Source organism: Scyliorhinus canicula, chromosome 5, assembly GCF_902713615.1.
Source record: "Scyliorhinus canicula chromosome 5, sScyCan1.1, whole genome shotgun sequence".
Lineage (NCBI taxonomy): Eukaryota > Metazoa > Chordata > Chondrichthyes > Carcharhiniformes > Scyliorhinidae > Scyliorhinus > Scyliorhinus canicula.
The window spans coordinates 158,159,045-158,186,748 of NC_052150.1; the positions used below are offsets into that span (position 1 = coordinate 158,159,045).

Below are 27,704 nucleotides of genomic sequence, written 5' to 3' on the forward strand. Positions count from 1 at the left end.
CGCCCAATAATACCCCGAGAGGTTGGGTAACGCCAGCCCCCCACCATCTCTGCCCCGCTCCAAGAAGACACTCTTCACCCTCGGGGCCCCATGCGCCCAAACAAAGCTCATGATGCTGCTAGTCACCCTCCTAAAAAAGGCCCTAGGGATAAAGATGGGCAGGCACTGAAAAAGGAACAAGAACCTCGGGAGCACCGTCATTTTGACGGACTGCACTCTACCCACCAGCGATAGCGGCACCATGTCCCACCTTTTAAATTCCTCCTCCATCTGCTCCACAAGCCTGGTAAAATTAAGCTTGTGGAGAGTCCTCACCTCAAAGAACTCTTAACAGATTTGGAAGACATGACCTCCCTTTGACAAAGCCGTGCTGACTCAGTCCTATTTTATCATGCACTTCCAAGTATACTGCAATCTCATCTTTAATAATGTACTCAAAATCTTAGCAATGACCGAAGTCATGCTAACCGGCCTCTCATTTCCCGTCTTCTGCTTCCCTCCCTTCTTAAACAGTGGTGTCGCATGAGCCACTTTCCAGTCATCTGGGACCCATCCTGCCTCCAGTGACTCCTGAAATATCACCACCAATGCCTCCACAATCTCCTCAGTTATTTCTTTTAGAACCCTGGGGTGCAGTCCATCTTGTCCAAGTGACTTATCCACCTTCAGACCTTTCAGTTTCCCCAGAACCTTCTCCTTTGTGATGGTCACTGCACTCACCTCTGCTCCCTGATTCTCCTGGAGCTCTGGCATCTCACTGGTGTCTTCTACCATGAAGACTGATGCAAAGTAACTATTCAGTTCCTCTGCCATTTCTGTGTTTCCTATTATTACTTCTCCAGCCACGTTTTCCAGTGGTCCAATGTCTTTTTTTGCCTGTGTCTTACCTTTTATCTATTGAAAGAAAAAGATTAACTTTGATACCAGCCATGCTAAATTAGCTTGCTGGTTCACGTGTGAAAAATGGCTATTTGGACAAATTAAATATAAAGTTGCAAGCACTCATGATCTTACCTCGGCAAGATTTAACATCTTCAGAGAGGAATTTGGAAGGTAAATAAAAAGAAAAATAGTAGTTTAAAAAGTAGCTGATTCTGATTTCTCTCCCAGTGCTTCAAATAGTAAAGAGAAAATTGCATGTTATCTGATGGCTGTCTAAACCATTTTTTATTTCATTTTTTTTAGCTCGGCTCTTTGCAATAAAGCCGTTTAATCTTGCGAACAATGCCACAAGGTGTCAAAAAAAAATTACTACAGTGACAATAATAGCTGGCCATTGGGTCTCGGCAGCATTAAAGTTAACTTGAAGTTAAGGAGGAGGAACTGGATACAATTGGCCACAATAATCGTAATTGTTATTCACTCACATGGATAGGAAGTATACTTATGTTTGTAAAAGCTGTGTTAAATAATAGATGTCAAAAAGCAAGACAATTTTGCATGGATAAGTGGATATAGTCTTTGTTGCATTTGCTGATGGTGACAGATAGAGTAAAGTTTTCTTCAAGATTTGCACTTGCCAAACAACCACATGATTTAATAACACAGTTGAACAAGACAAAGGAACTCATTGTAACATTTTTGATTTATTCCTTCCCGAGGTGTGGTCGTCACTGGCTAGGTCAGTATTTATTTATTTATTGGTCATCCATAATTGCCCTTCAAAAGGTAGTGGTGAACCATTGTAAACCCACTGTAGTCCATAGTGCTGTTAGGAAAGCAGTTTCAGAATTCTGACCCAGCAACAGTGGAGAAACAGCAAGCCAGGATGGTGCATGGCTTTGGAGGAACAGCAATATAGTTCTATGCCAGGGTGGTGTGTGCCTTGAAGTGGAACTTGCAGGTGATGGTGTTCCCATGCATCTGTTGCCCTTGTCCTTCTGGGTGGTAGAGACTGTGGGTTTGGAAGATGACGTTGAAGAAGCCTTGGTGTGTTGTCACAGTGTATCTTGTAGATGCTACCCACTGCTGCCACCATGCATCAGTGATGGAGGAAGTGAATGTTTAAGGTGGTGGATGGAGTGTTTTGGATGTTGTCAAGCTGCTTGAGTGTTGTTGAAACTGCCCTCAGCCAGGCAAGTGGAGAATATTCCATCACATTCCTGACTTAAAAACAGAAAATGCTGGATAAACTCAGCCAGTCTGACAGCATCTATGGAGAGAAAGAGTTAATGTTTCGGGTCTAAATGACCCTTCTACTGAACTGAAGAACGGTAGAAATGGAACAAACTATATAGTTGGAAAGGGGGCAGAGGAGATGGGGCAGAATAGAATAACACAGATAGGTGAGGGCAAACTAATTTCTCGTGGACATAAGACAGGGGAGTGTGAATTGTGCCATTAAGGAATGGAGAGTACTAATAGCGGAAAGGTAAGGTAGTATCTTAATGGGAGCAACTTAACAGCAAGTGGCTGAACAGGGGAGGAGTGGGGCTGTGCTGGGGCAGGCCAGGGAGCTGAAAAGCAAATAAACTATTAAGTTGTTGAACTCTGTTGAGCCCAGGAGTCTGTGATGTGCCTAATCGAAAGATGAACATGTGGGCACCTGAGCAAGATGCCGAGTTGAAATAGCAAGCAACAGGAAGGTGTGGTCATGCTTGCGAAGGTGTCCGCAAAGTGCTCAGCCATCCTATGTTTAGTTGCTCTAATGTAGAGAGGACCGTACTGAGAGAAGTGAATATAGTAGACTAAGTTGAAGGACGTGCGAGTGATTTCCTGCTTAAAGTGTTTTGGTCCTTGGACAGTGAGGTGGGAAGAGGTAAAGAGACAGGGGATTGCACCTTCTGTGATGGAAGGGGAAGAAAAGTTTGGGGCAATGGGGGAATGGACAAGGGCAATACTGAGGGTGGTGAGTGACTTGGAGGGGAACCTCCAAGTGGTGGAGTTCGCAAGTATCTGCTGCTCTTGTCCTTGGTAGTGGTCGTGAGTTTGGAAGGTGCTGCCTGTGAAATCTTGGTGAATTACTGAAGTCCACCTTGTCGATGATACACATGCTGCCACTGGTCATTGGTGGTGGAGGGTTTGAATGTTTGTAGAAGGGGGAGCAATCAAGCGGGCTGCTTTGTCCTGAATGATGTTAACTTGTGTTCTTGGAGCTGAACTCATCTAAGCAAGTGAATGAGAAACTGCATGAGCTAAATTGCATACGTTAAAATGCAAATTTTGAAAATGTGCTCATGAAGCCACTGAATGCAATTTTGTATCACTTTTTTTTTCTACATATAGTGGTGAAAGAGTTTCAAGAATATGAAGAGCCAGATAAGGAAATACCAGTTTCACCACAACGAAGAAATGTATCACAAGAAACAGATGAAGAAAGTGTGGTCTTGCCTCTCGGTTCAAATACACTTACACATAATCTTGGGATTCCAGTCCTGATAGTTTGCACTAAGGTTTGTGTTTGAAAAGTCTTAAAATTTGCTCCATCAAATAGTTTTGCTTGAATATTTTGTCCCATTTTTAACCGGTAATGACTGTCGGTCTCTGAAATATATACCCAGATACATAACTGCAAAAGTTTGAAATTAGTCAGAGAGCTTTTACAGCACGGAAAGAGGCCTTTCGGCCCATCATTTCCACAAGGCCATCAAGCACTTATTGACTTTGATCCTATTTTCCAGCACTTGGCCTGGAGACTTGTAAGTTATGGCATTTCAAGTGCTTATCTAAATACTTGAATGTTGAGGGCTTCTGCCTCTACCACTCTTTGAATGAAATGAATGAAAATTGCTTCTTATCACAAGTAGGCTTCAATGAAGTTACTGTGAAAAGCCCCTAGTCGCCAAATTCCGGCGCCTGTTCGGGGAGGCTGGTACGGAATTGAACCGTGCTGCTGGCCTGCCTGGGTCTGCTTAAAAGCCAGCGATTTAGCCCTGTGCTAAAAGTTCCAGATTCCAACCACCTTTTGGGTGAAAAAAGTTTTTCTTCACATCCCCTCTGAATCTCCTTCCCCTTAGCTTAAATCTATGCCCCTTGGTTATTGACCACGCCGTTGAGTGAAAAGTTCCTTCCTATCCACCCTATCTACACCCCTCAATTTTATGCACCTCAATCAGTTACCTCTTCAGCCTTATCAGCTCCAAGGAAAACATCTCCAGCCGATCCAGTCTCTCTTGATAGCTGAAATGCTCCAACCCAGGCAACATTCTGGTGAATCTCCTCTGCACCTTCTTTAGTACTCCAGCTGTGGCCTAACTGGCATTTTATACAGACCCAGCATAACCTTACAGCTCTTGTATTCTGTGCCTCAGTTAATAAAGGCAAGTATGCCATGTGCCTTAACTACCGTATCTACCTGTCCTGCTGTCTTTGGGGATCTATGGACATGCCCCACCAATGTCCCTCTGATCCTCTGTACTTCTTAGTGTCCTACCATTCATTGTATATTCCCTTGCCCTATTAGTCCTCCCAAAATGAAAATTCACTTAAAATTTATTCTAATGTGTGTTTCCCCATGTATTTGGCAATATCTCAATTTAAACTCTCCTGGACAAATCTTTAATTTAGCAGATGGTTTCCCTGCATAATAAACATAGAGTTTAGATGATACCTGTGCTACTTTTTAAAGTGCTATGGAGCCCGAAAAGAAGTGTTCAACATTCCATTGAATTCAATACGCCAAATGTTGACTTTTTAAAATAAATATAGAGTACCCAATAATTTTTTTTTCCAATTAAGGGACAATTTAGTGTGACCAACCCACCTTCCCTGCACATCATTTTGGATTGGGGTGAGACCCACGCAGACACTGGGTGAATGTACAAACTCCACACGGACAGGGCCAGGATCGAACCTGGGACCTCGTCGTCGTGAGGCAGCAGTGCTAACCACTGCGCTATCGTGCTGCCCTCACACCAAATGTTGATTGCTAATAAAACCAGTATGTCTGATTACGGCGAGTCTCAATGACTGCCCAGTGAGTAAGATGCTATGTTATTGGTAATCAGTACACTTGACAATCAATGCTCCCTTATGTGGGTTGCCATCTGAAAGTTTACAGCACCAAAAGGAGTCCTTGCCATTCTTTGCCATAACCATTCAAAACAGATTCCATTGAGTGTTAGAAGTTTGCAATGCCAGTTCACCTGATACCTATGGCTTTAACTAGGTAAGTTTTTTATTTTTAACTTTAACTTTTAAATGCTAGATGAGTGGGTGAGCACACCACATTTTCTTGGTTTATTTCTTTCTAAGTAACTTACAATTATTCTGTATGTGTTATCTACAGTGTGATGCAATTAGCCTACTGGAAAAGGAACATGACTACAGAGATGAACACTTTGACTTCATTCAATCACACATCCGTAGGTTCTGCCTACAGTGTATCCTTTATACTCTTCTCGATACGGTAAATGATACAGACGTAGCCACACTTTCCAACGGCAAATATGTCAAGTGTTGCTTGTGAAAAGCTCTGACATTGTGATGCTCATTTCATTCAGAAGAATTGTGTATCATGAAAAATTTTGAAAAATTCTTCCCAGTCAAAAAGAAATTTAGCTGATTAAAGAAATTATTTCCGGAGCGCAAAACGCACAAATTATGCAGAAAGTGATGATCTACAATAAAAGGAAAGTGCATGTTAAAATTGATGGAACTGTAAACTCTATTTAATCATTAGTTTTTTTAAATTATAAATTTAGAGTACTCAATTCATTTTTTCCAGTTAAAGGCGATTTAGCATCACCAATCCACCTACCCTGCATACCTTTGCGTTGTGGGGGTGAAACCCACGCAAGCACGGGGAGAATGTGCAAACTCCAGAGCCGGGGTTGAACTTGGGACCTCGGTGTCGTGAGACAACGGTGCTAACCACTGTGCTGCCCTCCATTTAATCCAGGGGTGGGCAAACTTTTCCGTGCAAGGGCCACATTCAGAAATTCACAATTTTAAAGGGCCGCATAGTATATTAAGTAAAATAATTACTTCACCCGGTTATGATTCTGGGCGCCTCATATAGAACAGAAAACAGTACAGCACAGAACAGGCCCTTCGGCCCTCGACGTTTTTTTTTAATGACTTGGTGGGCCGCATAAAGACCTTTGGCGGGCCACATGCGGCCCGCGGGCCGTAGTTTGCCCACCCCTGATTTAATCATTCTACATAAAAATACTGAATTAAAACTTTGGCTGCTTCACATTTTTAACCTATTTGTCATTTATAAAGATTCTGTCAATGTAACGAAGCAACTCTATTTTAGCAATTACGAATGAGGGAAGGGAAGTGAGATTGATGCTGTTGTTGGGCCACTGGCTTGTGATGTTGATGCTTTGTTGGATTAGATGGAGAATTATGTGATTCTATCTCGACGTCTATGAAGGAAAACCCAAGTTACAATGGTTCGTGACTTGGAGTTTTATGATATTCCAAGATTCTGCACTTTGTGTACGTAGCTATTGTGGGAAAGGGGAGGGCTGTTGAAGTAAACTAGGTGACTTGCTGCAGTGACTGTTACTGACCACTTGTTAGTCTAACTTTAATTATTGCCCATATCTGCTGACTACAGACAATAGGCTGGCTAACTTATGGGGTTATGGGAGGTGCAGAACACTTTTTTTTTTATTTTTTTATTTTTTATAAACATCAGCCCAAGCTGATGATGGGGAGAAGGAAGCAGCCATAGGCTGAGCTCTACCCTGTGGAATTCCTGCAGTAACACAGCTGCAATAATTAAGGCACAAGAACCATGATTTACCTTCCTTTGTGTCAGGTATGATTCCAACTACTGGAAGGCTTTCTACATGGCCCTGCTCTCATCTCATTGTTGCACTGGACCAGGAACGTTCATTGTACTTGATAGATATTTGTGTAACTTTGTATGATAAATGGCTTTGCTATATGCTAATCACTTTGTTAAATCATCGTTGCATACTCGGTCTATGGATATCTTATGACATCTTCCTTAATGCAGACATTTTAGATGGTGCAGCACTTATTTATACTTCAATAAAGGAAAATAAAAATATTGATTTAATGTATAAATACCTTGTCCATAAATTATATGGGTTTCCTTTCCATTCGCCAGTACTAGTTGTGGAAAAAGATGCAGTATTTATGTAAGTTTAAAGTTTTGAGTTCAAATTGTAGCAGATGTTCTTATTAAAAATTGTGGGTTGAAATGAAAACTTGTTTGGAACTGAAACTTATTTTTACTTCCCAAATTTCAAAAAATATTTAACCTCTTATGGTAATTTACATGAGCTATCCTGTTTAATTCTGCCCTAAATGAGGTAAAAAAAAAAAAAAAAATTTTTAGTTTAGAGTACCCAATTCATTTGATCCAATAAGGGACAATTTAGCGCGGCCAATCCACCTACCCTGCACATCTTTGGTTGTGGGGGTTGAAACCCACTCAAACACTGGGAGAATGTTCAAACTGCACACTGACAGTGACCCAGAGCCGGGATCGAACCTGGGACCTCGGTACTGTAAGGCAGCAGTGTTAACCACTGCATCAGTGTGCTGCCCACAAAAAAAACAAAATTTAAATGCATGTCATTAAGCATCTTTTGTAAAAGATGCTGTAAAATAAGTTGCGTCTCCAGCAATGAATACTGTGCATTCATGCTGAATGCCAGGAAACCTACGCAGACTTGCAAATCAAGGAGTACAAGAGTGCAGAGGTAACTCCTCAATACTATAATAATCTTTATTGTCACAAGTAACACTGCAGTGAAGTTAGCGTGTAAAGCCCCTAGTCACCACAATCCAGCACCTGTTCGGGTGCACAGAGGGAGAATTCAGAATATGCAATTTACCTAACAGCATGTCTTTCGGGACTTGTGGGAGGAAACCGGAGCACCTGCAGACACAGGTGCTGACTCCACACACTGACCCAAGCCAGGAATCGAACTTGGGACCCTGGAGTTGTGAAGCAACAGTGTGACCCACTGTACTACCATGACATCCACTAACTAGAGAACAAGAGCTTTTCTTAACCAAAAAACCCATTGTATATTTTTATATTTGCATTGCTCTCCCTAGTTTGTTTCATGTCACCCTCCAGTCCTTGACTTGATGTATGTACAGCTCCATTTGAATGTTATGAGAAGAGCTTAGTTTTCCATGTCTAGACTTCGCAGACAGTACATTTTCTTTGAGGCAACCAAGAGAATCTGAAATATCTCTACACCTTGATGCCATCCAATTGTGATCTTGTTGGTTAGCATTAGGTTTCCTGGCATTACTAGCTTTTATTGCAATCACAAATTCTATTTTCTCAGTTTATCATTGTCTATCAAGTTGTGGGGCCACATTGATTTACTTCGGCTATACAATTAATGTCAAAATAGTTGATTTGATCCAATTTTTGTAGAAGTAAAAAAATCAAGCACAGTTTACAGTTGATGCTGTTTGTTAGTCTTTATTAATAGATGTGCTGTAAACATTTTGGATTCTTGGTGTTTTAATGCTTTGCTTTTTTTTGAAAACAAATATATTCTCTTATAGTCCTGCAGGATGGGACAATGAAAAAAAAATAGGAATTTTGCATGAAAATTTCCAGTCTTTAAAAGCTGATGACAGATTTGAAGATGGCATTATGAAGCCTCCAGTAAGAAAGGTGATTTATTTTTCTCAGATAATATTAATTGTATCAAATCATGCTGACCAACATTTGAGATTCTAACTTAACATTTGGTATCTGACTAAGCTATAATAACAGTTCCAATAACCTGGAGAAGTAGAAGACTCCTTACAGTTCATTCTTACAATTTTGAGCCAATACATCAAAAGTATTGTGATTCACGTTAAATTGCATATCTGACTGATACTGGTTCACAATTTTCCATGATCAATTACATCCCAGATTTTCAGTAATTTAAAGCTCCATTTTCACTTTTCAGAAGATTGCACTGAAGCAATTCTTTACCAAATGCTTTGTCCATCCATAAAAGTGATGGCTTTTTACACAGGCTATTGCATTTCCAAATGATCGTGTCCATCTTTACATACAAAAGCTGAACAGAGGGGAAGTATAATAAGATTGAAATATTATTCAGATATTAAATTATTGTTTTTCCACTGCCAAGTGGAATGTTTTGCAATCTAAATATCGAGATGAATTTTGTTGTAGGCTAGAAATTTTGGCAATCTGTTTTTCTTGCAGTTTGTACATGAAAAGGAAATTTTATCAGAAGATGATCAAGTCTTTCTTATGAAGCAACAGGTAAAACATTTCATTTATACGATATATTTTTAGATATTTATGTATCAATTACTAGAGTTTCTTTACCTTTATTTAAATAACTTCACGCACTCATTGCGATGATTTTTTTGTGCTGGAAATACAACATTTTCTATTTCCGACATATTGGTGTCCACATCTGGTTTCATCTAGCAAGATTGGATTGAAGGAATAAATCTCCCTCTCAGTATTGCCTCAACCATAAACTCTGGAGAGTTTAACAAATACACAGATTAAAGATTAACATGAGTTGCCAAGTATGTCTCGCTCTACAATGATCTTATGAACACAGCCTTGTTTAAGCGCACAAGATGACTGTGGTCAAATAAAATCAAGGCAGAGATTTTTTTTAAGCAAAAGGAACTAACTAAAGGGTTGATGGTGTCAATGCTCAAGTCCATCTCAGCCTACAAAGTTTCCTCTCTGCTGTTTGGAAAGGTTGAGCATGACATGTGTCCCTCAGTTGGGAAGTACAGATTTAGTGGTATACTGTTGTACCATTGGCTGCTCTTCAGGGTTTATGGTTGAGGTACTACTGAGACACCTTGGAGGGAGATTTATTCTTTCAATCCAATCTTGCTACATGAAAGCTGATGTGGATACCAATATGCTCAGTAATTTGTTTATTTCAAAGTTGCATAACTGCTTTTCATTGATAGCCAAAAGTACAATATCAAAGTATGGAGACTAAGCCAAATCAAGAGGTATATATTCCTTCATTGTCTTGAGTCAAAATCGGCACCCTGGGAGCATCTTCACCACGTGGACTGCAATGATTCAAGAAGGCAGATCATCACCCCCTTCTTAAGTAGGGTTGGGCAATAAATGCTGGCATTGCCAGTGATGCCCATGTCCCATAAATTATTTTTTTAATGAAGAACTGAAGGATGTGTATAAAAGGGTGAGATGAGGTAAAATGGAAGGAGCTTGCGTGGAGCAAATTACCTTATCTGTATGTGGAATGGGTAAAATTAACTTTCAAGATGTTTAATTACAGAATGAATATAAATTTTATGATTCATTAAGTTGTTCCTCCTTTGCTATATAATTTTTTCTGCTTCCATTTTTTGAAAAAATTTCAATGAAGGAAAGTGTCCTTTAAAAAATATTTCTGACATTGTTTTGGCAATTGGAGAAACATGGGGTGGAATTCTCTGCCGGCGGGATGCTCCATTTTGCCGGCGCCTGGGGGTTTCATGATGGCGTGGGGCTGCCACACAATGGGAAACCCCATTGACTGGCCTGCGTCATGGAGAACCCCGCCGGCGTGGTGAGGCAGAAATGTGGCGGGACGGAGCATCCCGCCCATGATTTGTGAATTCCTACTGTAATAATTGTGTATATTGTTTTACTTGCAGTCTTTTCTAGCAAAACAGCCACCTCTCTCAACAGGAAGACCACTGGTAAGTATATGTCTTTCCATAAGAAGCATTGTTGTTTCTCATCAAACACTAACATATTTCCTCTTCCCACCCTACATCCACCAATTATCACTAGATTACAGTTTACTTGCATGCAATAGAAAAAAATAATTAAGAACAATGCTCTCTTTCCAAATAGAGGTTAGCTAAATGTTCTTTTTTGAAGATGGGTCCCTATGAGACGTAAAGATCAAAGCGTTGTACATTTGTTGTTGTTTTTTTTTTTTGCGCGCTCACCGAAAATGCCGTTCAAAATTCTAAACCTAATCAGGCCTATTCTAATTTTGATTACTGAATTTGGTTGTTAAAGACCAGGAAAATATGTTTTTTAATTGCATAATTTCATGTAATGTTTGGAACAGCTTCTTAGTGTTGAGGTGCTCGGATAAATGGAAGGGTTTGGTGGCCCCCACCCCTCCGGACCACCAGCTATCTCCTGGTAAGGCTGGCACTGCTGACTGCCTCAGCCACCACCTCCAAGGCACTTTTCAGGAGGACAGGCTTGAGTTTGCAGCCCATCCTGGGGAAGAGGGTGAGTTGTGGGTCCACCTCAAACTCCCGAACTCGGGAAGCAGGTCTTCTGTGAGCCATCTCTGTGGTTGAAGTGGGTGTGTGGTAAGTGGAGCACTTGTAAACAGCTCCAGCTGACAGGCTCTTTAGCCCTAACTCCAGCTTCAATGGTTACAGCTCCTTCTGGATCGGGAATTGCTCTGAATTCATGCCGGCAAAGTGTTGGGCTATTTCCATGTCCTCACTCGCCACTGAATAACGCCGCCACTGAATAACGCCCCCATCGGAAATGCGAATCGCACGCTAATCAGCGCCGGCGGCAACACTCTGGTTCAAATGTTGGGTTTGAATTAAAGCAAGGTTTGTCCAGTTGTTAAAAGTCAACATGACTAGGGATCGGCTTATGATTCTGTGAATTACTTCAGTTAACGATTGAACTGTGCAAATCAATAAAGTCCCTGGTTTGTACCCTATCCTTTATGGAGGTAATTTATGTCAGCCAGGAAAACAGTAACTGATAGTGCCCCTGAATTAGGGAGAGGAAAATTACACACTATTACTGGTCCTTAATGCTGAACATGTGTGGGTATAAATGCTAGTTGATGACTGAACTGGGCTCAACTTTAATGTCCTCCTTTGGTTAAGAAACAGCAACATAACACATCAACATCCGTAACAGCCTCCCCAAACAGGCGCCGGAATGTGGCGACTAGGGGCTTTTCACAGTAACTTCATTGAAGCCTACTCGTGACAAAAAGCGATTTTCATTTCATTTCATTTCATTATGCCAAAAGCAAATGGCTGCTAGCTTGAGACACCAGAAAGCAACTAGTTCTTTTATAACTTGACATTGCCGAACAATCGAGATCTTCAGAAGAAAGGAGGAACTTTTAAAAGACTGCATGTCCAGAAATAGTGTCAAATTTCATAGGAATACATCAGCCACCATTTTTTCATTTCTGCAGTTCGTTGTAGATCCTGATTACTCACTTATTTTTGTTCAGGATTCCTCAACAAGAGTTGCTGGAGGTTCGCCAAGAACACCAAGCCGATCTGGAAGTGCCAATGTTGTTAATGTAACTCCTATTCAAGCAGGAAATAAAAAGATTGATCCCAATATAAAAGGTACTTGAACGATTTTAAACCCTTTTAATATGTCCCATCCTTTGCATCATTCGGAATGTATAACTGCTTGTTTTTAAATATAATACTGCAAATCCATCCAATCATCAACAAAAGTGTTATTTTTCTGGGGTCTAAATGAGTTAATAAATTATGTAAGTAGACAGAACACTGGTAGATGAAATTAAGTTTGGGCAAATGTAAAGAATAACAAATCTAATTATATTTGTATATTTATTGGACGGAATTCTCCGTAGGCCGATGCCAAAATCGGGATTGACAATTGGGCAGAGAATGGCTTGCGACACCGAATTCGGGGCCGGCAGCGGTTTGACAGCGGATCGCGATGCTCCACCCCTTCCAAATCAGCGTCATCCGTGCGTGCGCAGCCGGCTCACCTGCGATGCTCCGCCCCAATGGGCTGAGTTCCCGACGGCGCAGGCCATCTGTGGTCCCAGCGGTTGGGAACCTGGTGTGCCAGCTGTGGACATTGTCCAGCGCCGCCATACTCGTCTGGGATCCGTGCCGCTGACTGGAGGCTTCTGCTAGGGCCTGGTGGAGGGGTGGGCTGTGGGGTCGGGCTGGGCAGATTAGGGCTCCAGCACAGCCGGCGCTATGTTTTCCAACTCGACCGGTGCAGCTTATCAGCCTTGCGCAGCCTGAGACCGCCGATTCCCAGGCCATTTTCCACACGATCCACGGGTGTTCAGCGCACCGCCTATGTTAGCCCCTTACCTGAATCAGTGAGGAGTTCGTGCTGATTTTCCCGTTGTGAATCACCCATGGATTCTCTGTTGACGCCAGCACCTAACATCAGGAATAGAGAATTCTGCCCTTTGAATTTCATGTCATAGGGATATCCCTTAGTTCTTGGACATTTAAGTACTTTTGAAGTACATTTATTTGGAAATGGGTAACATTGGCAACAACATGTTTATTTATATTCTATTACCGTTTTTGTCCTGTTGCATTAAGAAAATAACAGTGAGCCACCTGGAACCTCCCCAGCTCCATGCTGCATTCTCTGGCTTGTAATAGTTCGCATTCCACCACTTTGACTGGAAATTCACCCACCTGATTTTCCAGAAATTCCGCATTGGCAGATCGCCCCTTAATTCCCAATGCCTCCCCACTTGGTTCAATAACCAGTATCAACGTAATGTTTTGCAACTCGCCAAGTGTCCTTCCAAACCAGTGACCTCTACCACATAGATGATTAAGGGCAGCACACACCACCTGCAAGTTCCTCTCCAAGTCGTATGCCATTCTGACTTGGAATTATATCGCTGTTCCTTTACTGTCACTGGGACAAAAGACTTCCTCCCTAACAGCACTGTGGGTCTACCTACACCACTTGGACTGTGGTGCTTCAAGATGATAGCTCACTTGAGGGCAGTTAATGATGAGCAGTAAATGCTTGCCTTGCCAGCAATGGCACATCCCAGGAACAAATAGAAATAAAATGCAACAGGACTTTTTACCCACTAGCAATATTTTCTCTTAATTCACATATCCCAGCTTCTGAGGGTTTATCCCTCTCAACCCTAATCTGCACTCCTACAATTCACAAATTGTATGAAAAGGAGATTCAAATTATTTAATTCTTAAAGCAACGTCTGAGACGTACAGGAAAAGTACAGCACATGCAGAAAGGCAAGTGTGTGTAAGCCAATTGGAAGTAGCAAATGAAATAGAATTTATGAAATGTAAGTGGAAGACAAGCTGACCGAATTTAGCAAAATAATTCGAATAGGACCAAAGCAGCAAGATTATATAGTGAAAGGTGTATTTTTATTGTGGGCAAACTTTCTTTTAAACTTGAGTAATTATGATTTGGAATGGGATGTGGATACAGATTAAATAGTGGGTTTCAAAAAAGGAATTGGATAAATACTTGAAGGAAAATACTTTAAGGAGAAACAGTTGCAGACGACTGGGAACAAGTAACTGGATTTCTCATTGAAAGTGCCAGCATAAGCTTGATAGGCTGAATGGACTCCTGTGCATCCTGATGCCGGTGTTATGTAGTTACATTGTGTACCTTGTGTTGCCCTATTATGTATTTTCTTTTATTTCCTTTTTTCATGTACTTAATGATCTGTTGAGCTGCTCGCAGAAAAATACTTTTCACTGTACCTTGGTACACGTGACAATAAACAAAATCCAAACCCTGTGCCCCGATTGCCACCTCCGGCCGAACCCCGATAGTGATCCCCGTTAGGCGAACTTGATTTTTTCCAAGCCGAGAAAGTTTGCCATGTCCGACAGCCATACTTCGGTCCTTGGGGGCTTTGAGTCCCTCCAGGCCAACAGTATTTGTCGCCGGGCTATCAGGGAAGCAAAAGCCACAACGTCGGCCTCTATCCCCTCCTGGACTCCCGGGTCTTCCGACACCCCAAAAATCGCCACATCTGGACCCATCGCCACCCTTGTTTTCAGTACCCGGGATATGACGTCCGCAAATCCCTGCCAGTATCCCCTGAGTTTTGGACACGCCCAGAACATGTGGACATGGTTCGCTGGTCCTCCCCCACATCTAGCACACTTGCCCTCCAGCCCAAAGAATTTGCTCATCCGGGCCACCGTCATGTGGGCCCAGTGAACCACCTTGAACTGAATCAGGCCGAGCCTGGCACATGTTGTGGTTGCATTTACCCTCCTCAGAGCGTCTGCCCATACGCCTCCCTCCAACTCCCCACCAAACTCCTCCCACTTGAGTTTCAGTTCCTTGGTCCCTGTGTCCTCCGCTCCCATAGGCTCCTTATAAATATCCGAGACTCTCCCCTCTCCTACCTCACCCCTGGAAACTACCTTGTCCTGGATCCCCCTTGATGGAAGGTGTGGAAAGGACGGGACCTGTCTACGTACGAAATCCCGCACCTGCAAGTACCGAAAGTCATTCCCCCTCACCAGCCCAAACTTCTCCCCCAGCACCCTCATGTTCGCAAAGCTCCCTTCCAGGAACAAGTCGCCCATCCTTCCCACCCCAGCCCTCCGCCACACCCGAAACCCGCCATCCATCTTCTCCGGGACAAATCGGTGGTTGTCACATATTGGGGACCAGACTGATGCTCCCACTTCCCCCGCATGCTTCCTCCATTGGCCCCAAATCCACAAAGCCGCCACCACTATAGGGCCGGTGGAGTACAGGGGCAGCAGGGGAGCCGTGACCAGGGCTGCCAAGCTGGTGCCCCTGCACGAAGCACCCCCCCGACCCCACACCCACCATCCATTTCCTTATCATGGCTATGTTAGCCGCCCAGTAGTAGTTGCTGAGGTTCGGCAACGCCAGCCCCCCCCCCCCCCCCCCCCCCCCCTCGCTACGGTTCCGTTCCAGCATCCCCCTCTTTACCCGCGGGGACTTCCCCACCCAAACAAATCCCAGGATGATTTTATTGATTCTTTTAAAGAAGGACCGCGGAATGAAAATAGGGAGACACTGAAAAATAAGCAGGAATCTCAGGAGGATCGTCATCTTCACCGTCTGTACTCTCCCCGCTAGTGACAGCGGGAGTGCATCCCACCTCCGAAACTAGCTCCTCATTTGCTCCACCAGTCTGGAAAGTTCAACTTGTGCATCTTACCCCAGTCGCGTGCCACTTGTATCCCTAGATACCTAAAACTTTCCCCAACCAGCCTAAATGGTAGCTCCTTCAGCCTATTCTCCTGACCCCTCGCCTACACCACAAACATCTCGCTTTTTGCCATGTTCAACTTGTAGCCCGAAAACCGGCCAAATTCCCCTAGCATTTCCATAATCCCGTCCATCCCTGCCGCTGGATCTGACACACACAAAAGCAGGTCATCCGCGTAGAGCGAGACCTTGTGTTCTATCCCCCGCCTGACCATTCCCTTCCATCCCCTTGCCGCTCTCAGAGCAATTGCCAGCGGTTCTATGGCCAACGCAAACAGCAGTGGAGAGAGGGGGCATCCCTGTCTTGTCCCGCGGTGTCGTCTAAAATACTCCGATGTCGTCCTGTTCGTCCTTACACTAGCCTCCGGGGCCTGATACAGCAGTTTAACCCAGTCCACAAAGCCTTCTCCAAACCCAAACCGTCCCGGCACCTCCCATAAATAGTCCTACTCCACCCGGTCAAAAACCTTTTCGGCATCCATTGCCACCACTACCTCCACCTCTCTGCCCTCCGGGGCCATCATAATCACATTGAGTAGCCTTCTTAGATTGGCTATCAGCTGCCTGCCCTTAACAAACCACGTTTGGACCTCCACAATCACATCCGGTACGCAGTATTCGATTCTGGACGCCAGGATCTTGGCCAGCAGTTTAGCGTCTACATTAATCAGGGAGATTGGCCTATAGGACCCACAAACCTCCGGATCCTTGTCCCGTTTTAATATCAGCGAGATGGTGGCTTGCAACATCGTCGGGGGTAGCACCCCATTGTCCCTCGCCTCGTTAAACACCCTAAGCAGCACCGGCCCCAGTATACCCGCAAACGTTTTGTAGAACTCCACTGGATACCCGTCCGACCCCGAGACTTTACCCGACTGCATGGCCTTCAGGCCCCCCATTACTACTTTAGCTCTAATCGGGGCCCCCAGCCCCTCTACCATCCCCCTTCCCACCTTTGGGAAGGTCAGCCCATCTAAGAAGCGCCTCATCCCCTCTGGCCCCGTGGGGAGTTCCGAGGTATACAGCTTACTGTAAAAGTCCCTGAATACCCTGCCGGGTCTCCCACCCGGTTCCCTGCCCCGTCCACTACCGTCCCTATCTCCTGGCCGCCTCCCTCTTCCTAAGTTGCTGTGCAAGCATTCTGCTGGCTTTCTCTCCACACTCGTACACCGCGCCCCTGGCCTTTCTGAGTTGCTCTACAGCCTTCCCAGTGGATAGCGCTCCCAGCTCCGCCTGCAGTCTCCGTCGTTCCCTAAGTAGCTCTGCCCTCGGGGAGTCCACATATTCCCTATCCGTCCGTGTCAACTCCTGCGCCAGTCTGTCCATCTCTGCCCTATCCGTTCTGTCCCTATGGGCTCGGATTGAGATCAGTTCCCCTCTCACCACCACCTTCAGCGTCTCCCAGAGCACTGCTGCTGAGACTGCTTCTGTACCGTTGACCTGCAGGTAGTCCTGCATGCATTTCCCCACTCTCTCACACACCCTCCTGGCTCGGAAGATGCGCAGGACACTGTTGTTCCATGAGCAGCTCTTCGTGCTCTTGGCCCACTGTAGAACCCGCTCTTTGTCCACTATCCTATGGTACCTGGCCACCATCGTGTTGTGTCTCGCGCGCGCTCTCTCTCTCTTTCTTTCTCTCTCTCTCTCTTTCTCTCTCTCTCTTTTTCTCTCTCTCTTTTCTCTCTCTCTTTTCTCTCTCTCCTTTTTCTCTCTCTCTCTCTCTCTCTCTTTCTCTCTCTCTTTGTCTCTCTCCCTCTCTCTTTTTCTCTCTCCCTCTCTCTTTTTCTCTTCTCCTCCCCCCCCCCCCCCCCCCCCCCCCCCCCAATGCCGTGGCATCCACTCCCTCGGCCCCCTCCGGGAGCCCAATGATTCTCAGAATCTGCCAGCGAGACCTATTTTCCAGGTCCTCCAGCTTGTCCATCAGCCTTGATTGCTGCTCCTTCAACTTACTAATTTCCTCGTCCGCTACCGTTTGGAAATCCGCCTGCTCTTCCACTGTCTTCTCCAGTGCCTGGACCTTCCTGTCCTGAGCATCCAGCCTCTGGTCAAGTCGCTCCACCACTTTCTGGAGCGGTTCCAAATTATCCGCTTCAGTGCTTTGAAGCTCTCTTTCATGACCTGCAGCATGTTGTCCAGTGCTGTCTGGACCGTCCTTGCCGTGGTCCGTTCATCGGCCATCTTTCCTCCCACTTGAGCTTCCACACCACCTTTGTTCAGCCCCTTCTTCGCCTGTTTTCGCTCCCTTCTGCTCCTTAAGTCCATACAACTCTGTATGGATTCAGATCTAGAATGCTATTGTTTTTCACTCCAGCGCTCAAAAGTTCAAAAAAGTCGGGGGAAAAGGTCTTAAAGTCTGACCGGAGCGAGAGCCACCAAATGCGTGACTTACTCCCTCATAGCCGCCACTGGAAGTCCAGCTTGACATTTAAGTGGGCTAATTTATGCAACTCTGAATAACTATGTATATTTTAAGTGCCCAATTATTTGTTTTCCTATTAAATGGCAATTTAGTATGGCCAATTCACCTACCCTACACATCTTTTTGGATTGTGGGGGTGATACCCATGCAGATACTGGGAGAATGTGCAAACAGTGACCTGGGGTCGGGATCCAACCTGGGTCCTCAGCGCTGTGATGCAGCAGTGCTAACCACTACGCCATCATGCCGCCCTGGCTCTGAATAAATATAAAGTTATGATTGTTAGGTTATCAGTTTTTGGAATGAACTTTCTCTTTGCAATTTTATTCTATTCAAAAAAATTATGCCGTTGTGTTTTGCACTTTCAGGCGCTGCAAGTGAAGGTGTTTTGGCAAACTTCTTCAACAGTCTTCTCAGCAAAAAGACTGGCTCTCCTGGAGGAGCTGCTAGTAACTTACAAGGCTCTGCAAAGAAAGGTGGTAAGCAATCGATTTTCTCTTTAAAAGGGAGATTAACGATTGGGCTTTGCATATTGCAATTCCAAATTATTTTGAAGCCTCTTTTAACTCATAGTTAAAAATGACATGAATTGCATTATTTTAAAGTATTTTAACAAATGTCAAGAGATTGGAATCCAAAAGGAGTTGTAAATTGGTTAAATGCAATAAAAGCTTTTTCACATGTTGATATTGCAGAATCTTCACATTAAAAGAATTAGCGAGTTTAGGAAATAGATATTTTGAAAAGTATGCTCCCATTTGAGCTTCCTTCATTGCTCAGTCACAGCTGAGACATAACTGATTGGAGTGGAGAGTTCTAACCCCCTTTAAAAAAAAACTAGATTGGTTTAGATTGATGAGTTGTTTAAAACCTGCCTTGAACTCTCCCATTTCCAGTTTTAATTGCAATGGGAGAGAGCCAGGAGGTAGGTTGCTCTTTAAGCATTTTAATGAATCTATGTGCTTCAGATCTTCATTTTAAACTTTGGCTGGCCAAATTTCAACATGGCAGCTAAAGGGAGAAAGTTTACTGGGTGTAACAAGTTTCCAATACTACTAATCTTGTCTTATTTCATTGTCCCCTGCATCCCCAAGCCTTGATGTCACATTTAGCTGTCCTTTCTGATTATCTCCTTGCTCTCTTCCTCCTGAACCTCCTACTCTTGAACCTTACAATCCCACCTGGGATGCAGGCCCTGCCCCCCCCCCCCCCCCCCCTCCCCACCCGACGTAGTTACACCAAATAATTTCCCATATATAATATGTATGTATGTTCAGCAATAGATATTTACTGATTTTCCTTTGGATCATTAATCTATACCAAATAAATTCAAACATGAAGAAATCCTGCTAAGTTATTCAGTGACTTCCTGTGCTACCTAAATTTATCTCCTTCTGATTAAACTCTCCAAACCATATTAATGATCTCACACTCAACTATACCATCTGAGTCTCTTCTTCCATGAGGCAATCTCTTATCAGTTCCTTGCAACCCTCATTGTCCACAACCCAACTTCCTACTGTTTCAACCCTTGAGAGTGTTATTTCGACCATACCTTCCAAATTTTCAACTACTCCAGCCTCTGTTTAAGGGTCGTAAACCTAAGTGTATCAGATACCCAAAGCGACTATTGCCAGGCATTGAGTGCTATTTTCCACTTTGGCACCTGGGTTTGATTTACATTTAGATTTGACATAAAAGTCTCTCTGTGAAACCCCTCTCCTGATATAATGAACCCAATCACTTTTCTCATTATAAATGTCCTTCGTACAGATTCTAAAGGGTTGGGAACGGGAAAGCCATCACAAAACGTTTGTCTTTGGTATGCAAGTTGATAATCCAAGTTTTTAAGGGTGGCCAAAGTGGAAAATGGATGTTGCTGCAGTTCTTGACAATGCAGATGTCTCACAATTTTACAAAATAACTTCTGTCCATTAGGGTACTTGTCATTATAAGATATTTCTGAGAATAATTTCTTTCAGAACATCTGCAGAAATACATGTTGAGCAACTTGACTGGTAATTTTTTTTTCAGATTGGTAGGAAAATGCTGACAGAAAACTTAAACACTTTAAATTACAGTTAATCAAATATATTCAAAATGCAGTATTTTGTTTTCAAACAAGATCAACAGTTGAGTTTAAAGAATTGTGATTATGGGTCCTCCTTTTAAAAACAGAAAACCCATGCTGTTTAATGATGCATATAATGAATCCAATTTACTAAATATGCTTTATGCCCTGAATGAGAGATCCAACTAGAAAACATTGCCAGAAAGTCTTGTGGTTTTATTACTTTATCAGAGTTACAAAGCCAGAGCTCAAGAGTCTAGACAGGGGCAAACCCCTATTCCAGCTCCTTGCCTGCTCCAAAAATCAATCCCCACAAGAGAGATCCAGGCATTACACCAGACCTCGCGCTCATCTTAGCCAAAAGGCCAAGAAGCTATTGTGGTTTTAACTTTTGATAGAAAAATGAAACCTTTTATATTCCTCCATCATTTTCCCCACTATTAGCATTAGTTGTGATATAAACTATTCCTCTAAGCTAGATGTAAATTATTGTAGTAAGACTGCGCATTAACTTTTTACATACTTTAGGGGCGACACGGTGGTGCAGTGGTTAGCACTGCTGCTTCACTGGTGCCAAGGACCCAGAGTCAATCCCTGCCCCAGATCACTGTCCGTGTAGAGTTTGCACATTCTGCCTGTGACTGCATGGGTCTCGCCCCACAATCCAAAGATATGCAGGGGAGATGGATTGGCCACGCTAAATTGCTCCTTAATTGGATTTTGTTTTTACATTGAAGTTATCCCAAGTAAAATTCAACAGAAGCTTGGACCATGTCTACTTTGAACATTGAAATAAAAGAAAGACTTGGATTTCTAATAGTGCCTTTTGTCCCAAAGTACTTCACAATCATTGAATTACATTAGAAGTATAGACAGTGTTGTAATGTAGAAAACACAACAGCCATAGATTGCATAGAATTTACAGTGCAGAAGGAGGCCATTCAGCCCATCGAGTCTGCACAAGCTCTTGGAAAGAGTACCCTACCCAAGGTCAACACCTCCACCCTATCCCCATAACCCAGTAACCCCACCCAAGCCAGTTTGTAAACAACAAGCTCCCACAAACAGAAGGTGATGAAGACCAGGTCACTTTTTTTGGTGATGTTGATTGAGCGATACATTTTGGCTAGGGCACCAGAGATGGTTCCCCTGCTGTTCTTCAAAAAGGTGCCATGGGTATTTTACATCAGTCACTGTAAGAGGTTTTAGTTTCACATCTTATTTTTTATGTCATTGCAGCACTCTCTCAGCACTTCTCCAGTGTGTCATCTTAGATTTTGTACTCAAATAGCTGAAGCTGGACCTGAACCCAAAATCTTCTGACTTGAGCAAGTGCACTAGTCAACTTGAGTTTTCCAGTGGTTATGGCTATAGGTCTTCTAAACCACAGTTATTCCGTTTGTACACCATAACTATATCGTAATGCAATCTTCTGGGAGGCAAAAACCTGAAGCCTGACAAGCAACCAATACTGGAATCAATGTTATTGATGCAGCTATACCAGGGCTATTCACACAACACATAATCAAAACATGCCATGGAACTGTTCATCTTCAAAACTTTTTTTTTTTAAATTGAGTACCCAATTCTTTTTTTTTCCCAATTAAAGGACAATTTAGCATGGCCAATCCACCTAACCTGCACATCTTTGGGTTGTGGGGGTGAGACCCACACAGACACGGGGAGAATGTGCAAACTCAACACAGCCAGTGACCCAGGGCCGGGATCGATCCCGGGTCTTCAATGCTGTGAGGCAACAATGCTAACCGCTATGCCCACCATGCCACACTTCAAAACCTTTCAGGGCAATTTGAGAAAATTATGGGAAGTAATATCCCACTTTTTGCACTAACATTGTTGGTAAGATTTGCATGGTTGGGTAAATTCAAAAATTGTTTCCTTTAATTTTGCAAATTTAGTAAATAGAAATGCTATGAGTTCACTCCACACGTGGGCGGCACGGTAGCACAGTGGTTAGCACTTGCTTCACAGTGCCAGGGTCCTAGGTTTGATTCCCGGCTTGGGTCACTGTCTGTGTGCACCCCGTGTCTCCATGGGTTTCCTCCGGGCATGCCGGTTTCCTCCCACAAGTCCCGAAATACGTGCTGTTAGGTAAATTGGACATTCTGAATTCTCCCTCCGTGGACCCGAACAGGCGCTGGAATGTGGCGACTAGGCGCTTTTCACAGTAACTTGACTGTAGCATTAATTTTTTTTAGATGTATTTTATTACAAACGTGTATCAAAGCAGGTTACAGTAAATAAAACACCTCGGGAAACATACTTCCCAACAATCAAGTATACCATCTGTACAGATTTTTTTCCCTTTTTCATCCCCCACTCCCCTGCGACGAACAGCCCCTCAAACACGGTCACAAATATCCCCCAGCTTTTCTCAAACTCCCCTGCTAAGCTCCTCAACTCATACTTTATCTTCTCTAATCACAGGAAGTCATACATTTCACCCAACCAAGCCGCTACCCCCAGTGGCAATGCTGACCGCCACTCGAGCAAAATTTGCCGCCGTGCAGTCAGAGAGGCGAAGGCTATGACATCGGCCTTCCTCCTCTCCATGAGCTCCGGCTTCTCTGAAACCCCAAATATTGCCACCAAACGGTCCAGGTTGACCACCTCCTCCTCTATCCTGGGTAAGACCGCGAACACTCCTGTCCAGAATCTTCCCAATTTTTCGCAACCCCAAAACATGTGCGTGTGATTCGCTGGCTCCCGCCCACACCTCTCGCACCCATCTGCTACCCACTGAAAGAACCCACTCATTCTCACCCAAGTCATATGCACCCTGTGTACCACCTTAAACTGTATCAGGCTCATCCTTGCACAAGAGAAGGTCCTGTTTACCTTTCACAGTGTCTCACTCCATACTCCCCAATTGATCTCCCCTCCCAACTCCGCTTCCCATTTCTCCTTGATCTTCACCACCCGCTCGCCTCCTTGCTCCCCCAGCCACTTGCGTATATATCCACAATTCTTCCCTCCCCTTCCACATCCGGAAACGGCAGTCGATCCAGCAGGGTATATACCGGCAACCGAGGGAACCCTCTCCAGACCTTTTGCGCAAAGTTCCTAACCTGCAGATACCTGAACTCTCACCCCTCGGCAGCTCTACCCTCTCCCTTAGCTCCTCCAGACTAGCGAGCCCTTCCTCCAAATACAGATCCCTCACCTTGACCAGCCCCACTCCCTCTACCGCCTGTATACACTATCCATTTCCCCCCCCCCCCCGCCGCCGGCTCAATCCCATGATTCTCGCACAGTGGCGTTAACACCAACATCCCTTCCACCCTAAAATGCCTCCTCAACTGATTCCATATCTTCACCGTGGACTGCACCACCGGGCTCGCTGAATGCTTACTCTGAGCCATTGGCAACGTTGCCGTCACCATAGCCCTCAAACTAGATGCCTTACAAGATTTCTCCTCCATCCTAACCCACTCTACCCCTTCTCCTTCCCACCACTGCCGCACGTTGTCCACATTTGCCGTCCAATAATAATGAAGCAAGTTTGGCAACGCCAACCCCCCCCCCCCCCCCCCCCCCCCCCCCCCCGCTGCCTCTGCCTCGAGCAGGGTCGTCCCCACCCTTGGCACCTTCCCCGCCTAACAATGTCCGAAATGATCAGCTCCACTTTCTGGAAAAAAGGGCCTTTGGTATAAGGATCGGAAGAGCTTGAAATATAAACAAGTACCTCGTCAGATATTCGTTTTCACCACTTGGACCCTCCCCATAAATTTTAAGTGCCATTTTTCCCACCTCTTAAGATCCTCCCTAGCCTCCTCCACCAGCTTTTAAGTTCCACTTTTGGAGCCCCGTCCGTTCCCTTGCTACCTGAATCCCCAAATACCTAAACCTATTCCTCGCTACTGTAAATGGCATCCCCCCCTAAATTAGCCCACTGTGCCAGCTCATTCACCGGGAATACCTCACTTTTCCCTACATTCAGCTTGTACCCCGAGAACCCTCCAAACCTCCCCAGCAGGCCCATATTCGTTCCCATAGTCTCCAACAGATCAGAAACATACCGCAAGAGGTCACCGGCATAGAGCGACACCCGATGCTCCCTCTGTACCCTCTGCCGACCCCCTGAGAGCCATTGCCAATGGCTCTATGGCCAGCGCAAACTGCAGTGGTGATAGCGGGCACCCCTGCCTCATACCCCTGTGTAAGTCAAAGCTTTGTGAGCTCCTATCATTTGTCCTCATCCTCGCCCTTGGTGCCACATACAGCAACCGTACCCATCATTCGGCATCGCCCTCGCCCTTGGTGCCACATACAGTAACCCCGTACCCATGCCACAAATCTCGGCCCAAACCCAAACTTTCCCAAAACCTCGAACAAGTACCGCCACTCCACCAGATCAAATGCCTTCTCCGGGTCCAGGGACACCACCACCGCCAGTACCAGTGTCCCCGACAGATTCTTCACCACATTTAACAGTCGTCTTATATTACTCGCGAGCTGCCTGCCCTTCACGAAGCCTGTTTGATCTTCTGCCACCACACCCGGGACACTCTCCTCCATCCTTCCCGCCAACAACTTAGCCAATACTTTCACATCCGTGATAGTATTTTGGGCCTAAACGACCCACATTCCACCAGGTCCTTCCCCTTTTTCGGGATTAGTGTAATTACTGCCTGCGTCATCGTCTCTGGCAACTCCCACTTCTCCACTGATTCATTAAACGCCCCCAACAGATGTGATGCCAGGTCCATTGCAAATTCCGTACAACATTCCGCTGGGTACCCATCCAGCCCAGGGGCCTTCCCCGACTTCATACCCCTGATGCTATCCAGCACCTCCCTCAGCCCCAGGGGCTCCTCCAATGCCTGCCTCTTTGCTTCCTCCACCTGGAGAAATTCCAGCTTGTCCAGAAACCACCCCATTTACCCCTCTCCTCCTGGGTCTGCCTCATAAAGTCCCTGGTAATACTCCCTAAATGCCTCATTCATCTTCCCTGGCTCTGACACCACATCCCCAGCCCCAGTCCGGATCTTCACTATTTCCCTGGACGCAGCCTGCCTCCACAGTTGGTGCGCCAGCATGCGGCTCACCTTCTCCCCATACTCTTATTGCACCCCCTTGCCCTACGCAGTTGCCTACCGCCCTCCCTATTGTCAGCCTGTCAAACTGCCCTTGCAACTTTTTCCTCCTTGCCAATCCCTCCACAGTGGGCACCCTCGAATATTCCCTGTCCACCTCTACTATCTTGCTCACAAAACGGTCATGTTCCTCCCTCCTTTCCCTTTCTGCACGAGCCTTAAACCAAATAATTTACTCCGGGCCACTGCCTTCAGTGCTTCCCAAAAAATAGCCGCCGACGCCGCCCCATTCTGATCCTACTCCTTAATCGTCGGCCGAACCTTATCACAAAAACCTCCATTCACCAACAACCCCGAGTCAAACCTCCACCCAGCTTCTGCTCTCGTCCCATTTTAAACCAAACCTCCAGCCAGTGGTCCGAGAGAACTTTCCCCGCATACTCTGCCCCTTCCAGCCCAACCAAAATCTCCTGACTCACTACAAAATAATCAATCCTCGAATACACCTTATAGACGTGTGGAAAGAAGGAATACTCCCTTCCCCCTGGGTTCTGAAAGCGCCATGGATCCACCATACCCATCCTCTCCATAAACCCCTGCCCAGCTCCCTTGCCATTTGTACCCTACCCAGCGACTTGGGGCTCGACCTATCCACCCTCGGCTCCAGGACACAGTTAGAATCTCCTCCTGTGATCAATTGGTGCATGGCCAAATCCGGGTTCGCTGCCAGCAACACCCTCATAAAACTTCATCGTCCCAATTTGGGGCATACACATTTACCAACACTACCGGTACCCCTTCCAATACCCCACTCACAATCACATATCTCCCACCCGGACCACTCCCCTCCTTCGCACTCTCAAATCCCATTTTTTTGCTCATTAAAATTGCCACTCCCCTCTATCTCGAATCAAACCCTGAGTGAAAAACCTGCACGACCCACCCCTTTACCAAACCTGATCTGTCTCGGGGAGGTGTGTCTTCTGCAGAAAGACTACCCCCACTTTCAAGCTCCTGAGGTGCGCGAACACCCGTGACCTTTTAACCGGCTGATTCAGTCCCCGGTCATTCACATTACCAGCCTTACCGGAGGCTTATGCCTCCAATCCCCACTACCATCTGTCATCATCCCCACTTAACTCCCACCCCTTTAATTCCACCCTATACCTAGCCCATCCCAGATGGCCCATTTCTGTGCCCATGACCATGTCATGTCTCGCCCCCTGCCATTTTTGCAACAACCTCCCCCCTGGCCGCCTCTCTCAGCCTTCTTCCCCACCACCTCACCCGTTCACCAGCATAACCTGCTAGCGCAGCAGCCCCTGCCCAGATGCACTTACCAATGACACCCCTCCCCCACATTCCTTCCTAGGAGGAAGGCTCCCTGTTGACCTTGCCCTCCCCCACCCAAACAAAGACTCCTGAACTCTGGGCAGCCTTCTCCAGAAGCAAACAAACAAATGTTAAACATAAACAGTTCCAGAAAACAGGAGGGTGTCTGGAGCATCCATCCCCGCATTAACTTTCCATCCCCTCCAATCCCAACAGTAAACAGCACCCCCCCCCCCCCCCCCCCCCCCCCCCCCCCCCCCCCAAAAAAAGATTAACATTCCCCAATCCCTACCTCCACTTCAAACATGCTCCCAACCATTACAAAATGCCAGCACCCCAGTTCCCAAACATTGTCCGCTCAGTTCTCCCCTAGTTTATGCTCTTTAATTAAGTCTTCGGCCGCACCTGGGGTCTAGAAATCATACTCCCGGCCTCCAAATGTCACCCGTAATTTTACAGGGTAGAACACCCCAAACCTGATTTGCCGCCAGTACAGCACTGCCTTGGCCTTGTTGAAGCTTGCCCGTCGCTTTGCCAACTTGGCTCCAATGTCCTGATAAATTCGGAGTTTACTCCCCTCCCAGGCGCATGTCTGCTTCTCCCTGGCCCTTCACAGAATCTTCTCTTTCTCTTCAAATTAGTGGAGCCTAACGATCACCATCCACGGTGGCTCCCCAGCTCTAGGCTTCTGCCTCAGGGAGCTATGCGCTCGGTCTACTTCAGTCGCCATATCCACCACCCCTTTTGCCACCTGCCCTGCCACCATCTTCGAGACATAACCTTGTGGTACTCGCAACTTCCACTCTTTCAGGCAGGCCCACTATTCGCAGGTCCTGCCTTCTCGAGATATTCTCCTGCTCCTCCATCTTTGCCTTCAACATTTTACAGACGTTTAGGAGCCCCACCTCAGCCTCCAGAGCCACCACATGATCGCTGTGGTCCGAGATCACTCCT

General features: G+C 45.3%; 1 protein-coding gene across 4 annotated transcripts in view; it reads left to right on the forward strand.

Annotated features, from left to right (window-relative positions):
- The window catches only part of dync1li1 (dynein, cytoplasmic 1, light intermediate chain 1), an 81,627-nt gene that overhangs the window by 29,111 nt on the left and 24,812 nt on the right, over positions 1 to 27,704 (forward strand). For 2 of the 4 annotated variants that reach the window (XM_038797887.1, XM_038797885.1), the window contains exons 5-12: positions 3,226 to 3,392; positions 5,228 to 5,321; positions 6,920 to 7,055; positions 8,449 to 8,560; positions 9,107 to 9,166; positions 10,543 to 10,587; positions 12,120 to 12,240; positions 18,659 to 18,769. In XM_038797887.1, coding sequence (XP_038653815.1) covers positions 3,226 to 3,392; positions 5,228 to 5,321; positions 6,920 to 7,055; positions 8,449 to 8,560; positions 9,107 to 9,166; positions 10,543 to 10,587; positions 12,120 to 12,240; positions 18,659 to 18,769 — 846 coding nt within the window. The remainder of the gene's footprint in view (positions 1 to 3,225; positions 3,393 to 5,227; positions 5,322 to 6,919; positions 7,056 to 8,448; positions 8,561 to 9,106; positions 9,167 to 10,542; positions 10,588 to 12,119; positions 12,241 to 18,658; positions 18,770 to 27,704) is intronic. The other 2 variants (XM_038797888.1, XM_038797886.1) reach the window with 1 other exon arrangement.